Genomic DNA, 11,260 nt, shown 5'->3' with positions numbered 1-11,260 from the left:
GTCAGGTGGATGGATACACTTCCTGCAACAGGACAGTGTGGTGCAGCTGGCATTGGGGTATAAGGACGCACAATCAGCTACAGCACCCAAAAGCTCTGCTCCATTTAGGAGGCGAAACACTGAACAGCAGGAGGCAGCTGAGAGGCAGATGGCAGCTTACAGCAGGCTCTGCTTCCTGTCTCAGGTGCTGCAGGAATAAAAACAATGTTAACTAGGAGTTGGGTGAGTTAAGAACAACAGCGGAGGCTATTTGTGAGCAGACACAGCAACGTGAGGCAGGATTATACATCACACCCTATTTTTTTTACATCCTGAATCCCTTCTTTGTACTACTAAAAATAGATTGGGGGTCTAAAATATGGTGACAATGTCCCTTATATTACATGCAGGAAGACACTGGGGAATTTTCCAAAGCCACAAATGGCAAGTAGGTGCCATGGTCCTCAGAAGTCAATGGGAGTTAGGTGCATACATAGACATGCAGGGAACAGTGTAACCTAGTTAACTCGGGGGACTAGGCTCTATCCCTGGCTCTAGCAAGGTCCCACTGAATTGTGTCGAATGACTTGGTCTCTGTGCAAGTTCTCTGGGATGTCCTTGTAAAATTGCTTGGGGATCTACTGAGGAATTGTTTGTGCCTTTGAAAATCTCCCCTTGCCCTTATTTTGTCTTGACAATCATGACGTACAATACATAGTGTCAGTAAAAGGAAATAAAACTGAAAGAGGCAGGAAGGAAGGTGGGCTGGAGAGGTTACTTATTTCAGTGAGAAGTGCTGCACAGTTCTCCAGATGCAAATATCTCGGTGGCGCTGTCCTGTTTGTTAAAAGTCTATGTTCTTGAAGTCGATTGAACACCGGTATCGGCCATCAGTGAACTTGGAGCATATAAAGTTTGGAAGGCACGGGCAGGCGTGGTGTTGACGCTTTCCAAAGAAAGGGATCTAAAACAGAAAGTGGAAGAAACCGAGAAACATGCAGAATATTAGGACTTTGGCCCCAAGAGAAAGCCAGAGATGGGCAGCATCAGCTTCTCCATATTGTCACACTATAGAATGGCCTGGTGGGCCACATCCAGCCCACGGGCCATCATTTTGCCCACCTCAGCCCTAACCCCTGTGCCTTGGTTTGCCCTTCCTATCTCCAGTCAAACCACTTTGCTCACAGGGGACATCTACATGTTCATTAATGCACCGTATTTACGGCACATTAAGGTGCTAACTTCATACACAGTAATTGGCACCACTGTGCATCAGCACAGATAAACATTTTTTTGTGATGCTTAATGCACATTAAACTAAGTCTGCTGCGCATTAGTACATCAGCATGCTTTTTGCATGACACGCTAATGCGCATTAAGCATCTTGTGTAGATGCACCCAAGGAGACTTAATTACAGCCTGCATAAAGCGCATCATAATTAGGTCCTTGTGACAAAAGGGATCAAATTTGGGTACCAGTAACAATAGGTTAGCCATTATCCATTCCAACTGAAAACTGATTTAAATTAGGGGTGCCTGGAGTTAATATTAGAGCAGGCAATGATGGAAAGGACCTGAGCTCTTCAGTGTATGTACAGCTCCCTTTCCTCACTTCTCTGTTTTCTCCCCTTGTCTCCTCTTCTTCTTGGCAGTAAATGAGGAGACTGAGTTGCAAGTATTTGCTTATCTCCCCGCTTTGCAGAAAAATCCCAAATGAAATTGAAGTCCTAGAAATTTATCTTTATTTCCTGAGCTTGACAGTTTCACCATAGACTTGTCTGAAATGAAATTCTGATCCCTCGGAGACTCTTCAGTCTCCTGCAGTTTGAGCCAGGGTGGAAAGCACTGTATTATTTAGTGAGTCTCGCTCCTGCCACATGAAATCAATAGCTGAGTACCTATTAGCAGCCTCCTCAGTGACTGGTGCTAAATACTCATGGCCAAAGGCACAGCAGCAAATCGTCACTTTGGACTAATCCTCCTTCCTTTGTGTTTCTTGCTGGACAAGAATCTCAGAGCTTTGCAGATTCAGAGATGTTATCTTAACATCTGCTTGGTTACGTATTTAGGCTTCAGTCGGAAGTGCCAAGAGACCAACTGAGCATACAGGTCAGCCCCCCAGCGCAGTGAAACAGGGTTAGTGGTGGACACGTGGCATTCTCAGTCCAACAGCAATTATTTAGTGGCAGCTTGGACAGGCTGGTGTTTTAAAGTGTTGTTTGAGGGCCTGACTAAGAGAGCCTAATGATCCCAAAGGTGTTTAGGTACCAATCTCCCTTTTGAAAGCAATGGGTGTTATGTGCCTATTTACCTTTTGAGGTAGAGCTTGTAACACTTGTACTAGAGGACATTGGGTGGAGGACTGAAATTCTCTTTCCAGTTCTGGGGGCTGGGGCAGTTCTAGGAGGGATACTGCGGCACAGAGCCAGCACACAATATGGGCCACACATGGAGTCTGTTGCAGAGATGAGTCCATAACCCAGATCTCTTGAATCCCAGCTCAGTGCTGTCCTACTCAAGCCACATGCCCACTGCTTGACAGCATAATGGATCCCAGCCTCAGGAGGCTCTCCTCTTGTCAAAGGATGAGATCTGATTAGCAAGTGAATCATTTTGTCTAGGAGAACAGGGTGGGCCATTTCCTTTTGCAAGAGAAGTTGAACTGGGACAGTACAGATGCAACAGTCAGGAAAACAATCGGCTTGGGCTGTTGCTTAGGGAGAGGGCCTGGAGGGGTTCGGGCTGCTCGACCATACCTTGTGACTGAACGGGTGGCATTCATCCCCTTCCTGCCCCAGGGGCGTGCACATCCTCAGCCCTCGAAGCCACAGGCTGATCGCACAGCATGTCCCAGGCCCACACTGCAGGTCCTTCTCACAGGCCTAGGAAGAGGCACAACAACAGACACCAATTAGCCAGACCTACCTTCTTGAAGGGAGGGGGAGGATTCCCTCTTCCAGGCAAATAAATCACCGTGACTACAACACAGGGTCATGAATTCCTAACTGGAACAAGAGACATTTTGAGACCCATGTGCTGAAGGATAAGTCAAGGAGGGCTTTTGAGGAGAGTAAAAAACAAGTTTTTAGTAGAAGGGTTTCACAGCAGCACCTGGGACACAGTCAGGACAGGGAGGAAAGGTCTTTGGGCTCCCAAGGCTGATAATTACAATGCAGAAAGAGAGTCAGAGGAAATCTGCTGAGTTCACAGTGGCCCTGCATTAAACCAGTGGATTTGTAAAGATAATAAAATTGTCGCTTGTTCGTAGTAAAGGAATCAAGACTCCATTGTTCTTAGACATAAATGTTCTCATGGGGCTTACAATCGCCTGTATTGGTGTAGAATTTGTCATCTAGGGTTGGATGAAAGCAGTAAGCAGGTAGAGAGAGAGAGAGAAAGAAATAGATAAATAGACAGACAGGCAGACAGATCGCTTCTCTTCAGCAGACTTCAAAGAATCTTTCAGCTGCTGGAGGACCCCCTCCCCGGTTGGTGATCAGCAGCTGGTGTTCCCCCTGAATCAGGAGGCGCCATTCGCCCATGATCTTACAGACATGAATTCATAATGCCAAACAAGGCGTTAACAAGTAAGGAAACTGAGGCGCGGAGAGGGAAGGTGAAGCATAAAGATGCAAATGTTGCAACGGTTGCATGGAGCCGCAGAATGCAAATTACACTGCTGGGCAACTGATGGACACAGCCTCGGGTGCCACATCTAACAGGTCCCTTTCCACCTGTTGGGCATACTTCATGTAGCATGTGTTAGTGCTGTTACCCCATCAGTCTGTGACTGCAGGACAGTGTGTTCCCAGATGGTTTCTTATTGTGGGCTAAAAGATAACCCAGTGCATACAGACAGCACCCTGCTTCCCAAATGACTCACTCAACACAGCTGTGGTAGGTGATTTCCCCAGTGGTAAAATGACTTGTGCAATTATGGCTATACTCATTGTTCATAGACACCGATTATCTTCTGATTTCTGATAAAGCTGATAAAGTTGTACAGTGGCAAGTGGAAAGCCCTTCAATCTCATCGGCTTCATTGTTTCCCGGTGCCCTAAAATCTATGCCAAAAAAAAAAAAAAAAAAAGGGAATTCCAGCTACAGGAATTTGTTAAAAAAAAAAAAAAAAAAAGGAAATTCCAGCACCAGACATTTGTTAAAAGAAAAAAAAAAAAAAGGAAAAAAAAAACAGAGCTGGGACCTTCTTCAGTTTATGAATGTGGCATCGCACCAGTGCCACACTGGGGTAAATGTGCTGATTTCAAGGGCACAGCACCAGCACAGAACTAGAGGAGCACATCACTGAATGGCGGGTATGTTTCTAATAGAGCCTGAAGCTGAGAACCTTGCCCCTTCCATCCGTACTGTGTCACAGCTTAATAGGGATTGATTCCTCGCCTCCTCAATAAATAAGCCATGAGAACCCTTCAAAAGCTTATTGATCCCTCTAGTCTGGGGCTCATTCATGAGTCACCATAATATGTTTTGTAATGATTGGAGGTCAGTAACACCACGAACATGGGCCTGTCTGGGCTGGAGAGTCTTGAAAAACAAATTAATACCATGGCTGACACTCCAGGCTCTGAATTCATCCCTGGAGGGCTGGAAACACTGAGGACATTTCTTTTAACTATAAGCAGCAGAGGAAGTCAGTGTGCAACACACACCCACTAGGCAGGTCACCAATTGCAAAGCCAGCTGGATCGTTCAGGGATGCATTTGATATCCAGCCTATGTGAACTAAGCTGGTGGAGCTTAGCAGTGAAGACGCTCTTGTCCTCTGCTCACCTACAGCTTGGGGCAGTTTGGGGACCTTTTGCTTTGCTGCTGCCTGGGCTGTTCCTGCCATGCTTACTCATGATAGGGCTTGCTACTAATTCGACAACAGCTTTATGCTGGTGTGAGGCCATTGTCTTCATCTGACTTAGTCCTGACTCACACCCGTGCAAGTGAGATCAGAATCTGGTATCTAGGGAGTCTCCACCGCTTTCAGTGTAGCGCTTTTCATCATCATGCATCCTACGTTGGAGACCAAGGGTCAAGAACACATCTGGGGTGAAGATACTAAGGGCCACATTTTGAAGGTATTTAAGCACCTAGGCATTAAACAGAGCTTTAAGCAGTGGCCTTGCTTAGATTTCAAAGGGCTTTAGGTGCTTAGATGCCTGGGAAAATCCTGAGGCATCTATCCGCAACTTTACACATCTAAATACCTTTAAAACCTGGCTTTAATGATTAATAAGAAACACAAAGCCTTGTGTTCAGATTTGCTAAAGGCTCACCCCACTTCATTCCCACGGCAAGCAGTAAGATCATGGGTGTTTATCATCTCATCCAGACCATTTGTTTTGGTTTTTATAATGGGTATTTAAAGTATGGAGGAAGAGTTTAAGCAGATTGATATTTTAGCGATAGGTGCACAATCCTGGCCCGACTGCAATCAATGACGTGAGTAGGAAGTTCCCCAGTCAGATCAGAGTCTGACCCCACTACCTTTGGATGACAAAAGGCCAGTATCACTGAACTATTGTTCATTGTGGTATTGCAGAATTGGGCCGGTGTATCACAGGGCTCAGAGTAGTGTAAACATTTGAACAAGGTGGTGTCAGTCAGGAGGAGACCTGCCTAAGGAAAGATGCAGAATTTGGCCCTCAGTTACTAATGAATGCAAAACGTGTAGTTAGAATCTGAGCCCCTCACCCCCCCTGCATACCACCTTATCAGGGTGGCCATCATAGAAAACAGTCCCGTTGTCCTCTGTCCTCTATTGATATGAAACCGGACGCCTTTATGTCCTCTGTTTTTCTCTTCAAGAGAAAATACATCAAGGCGTCCAGTTTCATATCAACAGAGGACAGAGACCGGAGTAGCAGAAAACCAGAATGTCCTCTATGATGGCCAATCTGGTCAACCAGACTCCTGTTGCGCACCAGAGAAACAGTCTTCCCGGATTTTGAGGGTACTGTAATGGTAGGTGGGGTTTTTTTTAATGAAATGTACCATTTAGGACCGGATGAGTTGAAGTGAAAGGCGTTCATTGTATGTGCTTTATTAAATCAAAAGTAGCCACTGGATTTTAAAAGGAAGAATACAACAGGGAAGCCAACAGAATGGCATTGCAGCCACTTCTGGGGTATTTACTACTTGCTGCATGCATGTCTCGGAGAGAGACTGAGGAGCTTCTATTTTTTTCAGTAGAATCGATCAGTAGTGTGCAAATACATAATGCTTTTGAGAAGATCTTGACCCTATTTAAAACCAGTGGTAAAATTCCCACCATCAGAATAGGACAGGCTCACCAAAAAGCAACCACAAAATACGTGTGTGGGGGGGGGGGGGGGGGGGGGGGGGGGGGGGGGGGGGGGGGGGGGGGGGGGGGGGGGGGGAGTACTGTACATTCTTTCCTTAGGATGGAGTAGTCTCTTTTTTGCCCAATTTCTTCGTCATAAAGATCCTATACTATAAATTTATTTGCAGGGAAAATTCTGACTTTTTCTTTCTTGCCTGAGAGAGTGAATGTCCTTCTTCATATTTTAATCACAGCCTCAATTCTGGGCACCCACACTGCGTCCAAGACCAAACACAAGTGAAGCAGCAAGTTAATATAAAAGTTTTAAAAGAGGTTCAAGACTCATTACTCTGCTGTACTTCGACATAATACTGGCTGCCCTGCATACTAATCACTGTTCACTTTAACCCTACAGGAGAGAGAGGTAGTTAAACGTGCTAGTCTGAAATCGGGCAGATAGCAGGACACAGTGGCACTTCAGAGATACCTTAGAGGTGTCACCTCCCCTTCAGAGAGACATAAGCTTTTATAGGTGATAGCCTGCATCTGATAAAGTAGGCTGTTGCCTATGAAAGCTTTTGCCTGTTTGGAGTTGGTCTCTACTGCCCTGCCTTCTGTTTAACCCAACAGCAATTTAAAAATGTCTCAGATGAGCAGAATGTCTAAACATCCATTGCAAATAAAGAGTTAAAGTCACTAGAGGACACCGATTCCCCTTTTTTTTGCTTTCTCTTTTTCTTTTCAAGTTCTGATCTGATTCTTCATTGTAAATCTCTCTAGTGTATTAGTGTAGGAATGACCCCATCCTTCCCCGCAACCCACCCAAAAAAAAGATTGATATCTGTTTGGATCCTGTAGCCGATTCCCAGGCAGTCTAAAGTGTCATGAAATCACTGACTTCAGTGGAGCTACAACTTTATCCACAGAGGAGCTGATTATCCACCCTTCTGCAAATAAAAGAGCGCTGCCCCAGAAGATGTGTTGATGCCTCATCAAGTCAGCAGGGGCTTGGGGGGCTCAGTACTTCCTGCAATCAGCCCCCAAAATAGCTAAAGCACACCCTGACTTTTGTGTTGATGTGGTTTGATACAGCGATTCTTCCCAGCCTGGAAACTATTTGACACTTCCTCCCTATTTTCGCCATTTAAATAGAAGTTGTGGCACAGTGTGTTTAAGAAAAAAAGACATGCTGAATTCCCCAGACTGATTTTACCTTCATGTGTTTGGCTCTGTGGCTTTATAGCGCATAGATAATAACACAGCCTCTTCATGAAAATCTAGCAACTAGGGTCATTTATAAAAGTGTGTAATTGGTATAGATTACCTACTTAAACCAGCAGTTCTCAACCTTTTTAGACTCAAGGCACCCCTCATAAATTGCCAGCTCTTAGCTTTCACTCATTTCTTAACTACAGAAAAACAATAGAGCAATTTTTCTGTTGCAGAGAGCTCAAAAAGAGCACAGCAGGGCAGAATATTTTTAACACTATGGATTCCTATTTGAAAATTGGGTTTATGAATCATGTTTGCACACCTAACGGTGCTAACGTTGTGTAGCACCCCATGGCACCCTTGAAAGGATCTCAAGGCACTGCAGAGTGCCACGGCACCCTGGTTGAGAATTAATGACCTAGACCAACCTCACTTTGGAAACAATTTAGATAAGCTTAATTGAAAAAATACTCATGTAGCAGTAAAAAAAAGTCAGCATTATTTATAAACCTACATAAACTAATCAGTTCTTACAATCAATGAGGGCAGTTTCACTTTCAGATGCATGGAGCAGCACAGACTGCTGGCAGAAAGTGAAGTATTTTCCAAAGCAAGAATTAAAATGAGAAATTAAAATCATGCAAGCATTTCTCTTTGAGGCTTGATTATTTTTTATCGCCTCTCCACGTTGGAAGAAACTTGAGTTAGTTAATAAAACTTGCAAGGATGTTGAGTTATCAGTGCTCTGAAAATTGAAAAAAAGCAGAGTATAATAGTTGCTGGAAGTCTTCTTATCTGAACTGTCAGGAGGACCTTTATTCCTGCACAATTGAAATAGATATTTAACCACTGGTAGATTCCCTGATCTTTAGTCCCCTGCAATTTTATGCCCTCTCAAAATGAACACAAAGTTGCAAGCGTGCTCATATAAGCAAGAAAGTTAGAGACTTACCCCAGTAATGACTGCGCATTTGTAAAAAGTTATTAAGAGGAAGAAGCATAAGATTTGGATGACCGTTTTCATGTCGATGGGGAAAGTAAATAAACTCTCCCTTGTCTTGGGAGTGTCACAGTAACACTGCAATATCTGAAGTCCTCCGCTCTCCTTGCTTCCCTGTTGATGAGATCTGAAAGCATCCCCCTCTTCTGGCTCTGTATATAACACCTCAGCCCATTCAATCTCCATCACTGATGATCTCAGAATAGGGAGATGAGACCTGAATCTATAATGATAAGAATATATATATATATATTATATTAATATAATAATGATGGCAAGAAGATAATCAATCTACACATACAAATTACCTGTTTTTTTTCCAGTCACATTTAAGTCTGGATTTTATTAAGTACCATTTTATAAACCCTCCTGATGGATTTGAGAATAAAATGTAGGATTTGCAACTTTTTATGAAAACAAGGCAAAAAAGAATAAGTTTGGGTACTCCAAAATGCTTCTGCAAAACATTATACTTTGGGCTGTGTGGTAAATGCTCTCTAGAAACGTGTGTGTCGAGCAGGTCTAGGGTGGGTCTGTCAGAAATGAGGTGGGGAGTCAGATAAAATTGTATGACTGTAGGATGTACAGGTCTGAATTATGAAATTATCGTAATTTAGGTTTGACAATATTTTGTGCATCTTTGGTTGCATTTGGAGTATCTTCTAAGACACTACCTCATGAAAACAGTGGGGACACTACTCCAACAAGACATGTAGCCAGCTATTAGAAACAGCCACCAGAACTAGCAACTACTTTGAAACATCTATTTGTGCATCGTGGCATGCTCCAGAGGTCCATGCACTGGGATCCAGGTGCGTATTTAAATCCCGGGTCTGCCCCGGGTTTGCTATAAAACTATGGGTGATTCACTTCTCCACTGTATTTCTGCTAGAGAAGGCCAAAACATAGAGCTTCTGACCTCTGGGAAACTCCAACTTTTCTAAACATGGTTTTGTTTCATATCAGAACAAGAGGAAAATGGCAGTGTCCTAGGAAATAAAGTTTGCGTCACAAATCACTTGAGGCCAGTCAGGTGCTTTGTTTTGGTAACATTGAAAAATGGTGTCCTTCTTGCACCTCTTTTAATTGTATAATTGCTTACATCAACTACAATCTCAAAATGAAAAGACATTTTGGAGTTGAAAGAAAATAGTAGCCATCTATTCCAATCAGGTTAAAACAGAACATTTTCATGTTAGGGAAATGCTGCATTTCATTTCCCCCCACCCTTACTTCTGCAATAAGATTTGATTTGAAGAAACAGAATTTTCTAATGGAGATTGGAAAACTCTTGAGCAGCCCTATCTCCCCACCCCTCTGTCCGAATTGTCTGCCCTCTAAGTTTGTTCTTTGGGGAACAGTCTAGGTAGCAGAGTGGGAGCCCTATCTTAGATGCAGCCTCTGGACACCCTTGGAATAAAAATAAGAACAACACAGGGGTAATGATATTGAGTTTAATCTGTGCAAAGCTTTGAAGTTTATGGGTGAAAAAGTACCATTATTATTGAGGTGTGAGTCTGCGATTAGCAAAGATGCCTCTGAGACTTAGATGCCCAGTTTCCATTGGGAGCTGAGCACCCTTAGGTTCAAGGGCTATCACTTCTTTATAATAACACACAATCTAGATGTGGCCCTAATTCTAATGCAGGTTGGGTGTGTCTACACGTGCATTTACACTGGCTTAAATTCAGTGCACAGTGAGTTACTTCGCAGTAAGCGGGAATAGGCAGGCATCTACACATGCAGGCGTTAAAGTGTATTAGTACTGAGTGTGGACTGACCTGGGACTAAAGTTAGTCCCAAGTCAGTCCACACCCACAGTGTTACTGTGCAGTACTGTGCACAGTACATGCATTACTGTGGTGACTAATTGGGAGTAAATTTGATACCTGCATGATTTCAAGTGTTTGGGTCACTTTTTATTGAAGGCCGTGTTCTTTTCTATCAATGCAGCTACTGTATTGTCCCCTAGGACCTAACCAGGTTGTGTTCATTGTTGCTGTTTTATTTATGACCCCTGAAAAACTCACACAATGGCATGAATGAAAATTGGCCTCCTGTCTCAGGAGACAGGGCGAACCATTCGGTTTCCCTTTCATATTCCCTGCTGCCCTTCCCACACATTGCAGGTGTCCCCCTTCCAACCTCTCCCTCCTGGCCTGCTCCCATCTACTTTCTCTTCCCATTTCTTCCAAGCAATATAGTTCCCTAGGGGAAAGTTTAGTGTCAGAAAAATGTAAAGGAATGGATCAGAAACCTATTGGAAACAGCATTGAGTGATACACACTGTGGCCCGAATCCTGGAAAGAGTTGAGGTTGGTGGGCCGATCCCTGCATGGCCATGCATCCATAATGATCCCATGGATGTGCCCCCTTGGAATAACATGAAGACAGAGGTCCTGGTCCTGAGAGGAAGGAATTTAGGTACCAGGAAAAGCTCCAATGGATAGATTAGTCTCATACACGCTAGATCAGTTCCTTAGTCATTTCTATCTCTTAGCCCATTGCTTTGGTTGCACTGGATGGAGGACTAGGTGTCATCTCCACAGTAGCCAAGGAGGCTTATGGATGATATCTGGAACATAGCAGTCAGTGTAGTTTCGGCTGCAAGATTAACTTGTCTCCTAAATGGATTGCTATGTGTTAACAAGAATTAAGGATCCCTGTTTCTCTTCACATATTGCCTCCTCCCTGTCATAGCCAGAAGAGAGATCTTAGACTGAGAGGAGGGCTGCTGCACTGAACTGCTTGCTCATGCTGAAAACTAGAGAGGGCCT

At 43.9% G+C, this 11,260-nt stretch overlaps 1 protein-coding gene across 1 annotated transcript; it reads right to left on the bottom strand.

Moving 5' to 3' along the window:
• Positions 1-571: 571 nt before the first annotated feature.
• On the bottom strand, positions 572-8,550 carry PROK1 (prokineticin 1). Its single transcript, XM_019514274.1, has 3 exons — positions 8,436-8,550; positions 2,736-2,861; positions 572-943 (listed from the first exon to the last, which is right to left on the bottom strand). Exons 1-3 carry the CDS (start codon positions 8,505-8,507, stop codon positions 824-826), a joined length of 318 nt encoding a protein of 105 aa, XP_019369819.1. The 5' UTR covers positions 8,508-8,550; the 3' UTR covers positions 572-823.
• Between the last annotated feature and the right edge of the window lie 2,710 nt (positions 8,551-11,260).

Source organism: Gavialis gangeticus, unplaced genomic scaffold, assembly GCF_001723915.1.
Source record: "Gavialis gangeticus isolate Ggan-Ray unplaced genomic scaffold, GavGan_comp1, whole genome shotgun sequence".
In the NCBI taxonomy this organism is placed as follows: Eukaryota; Metazoa; Chordata; order Crocodylia; family Gavialidae; genus Gavialis; species Gavialis gangeticus.
This window is presented reverse-complemented; position numbering and strand designations above follow the sequence as displayed.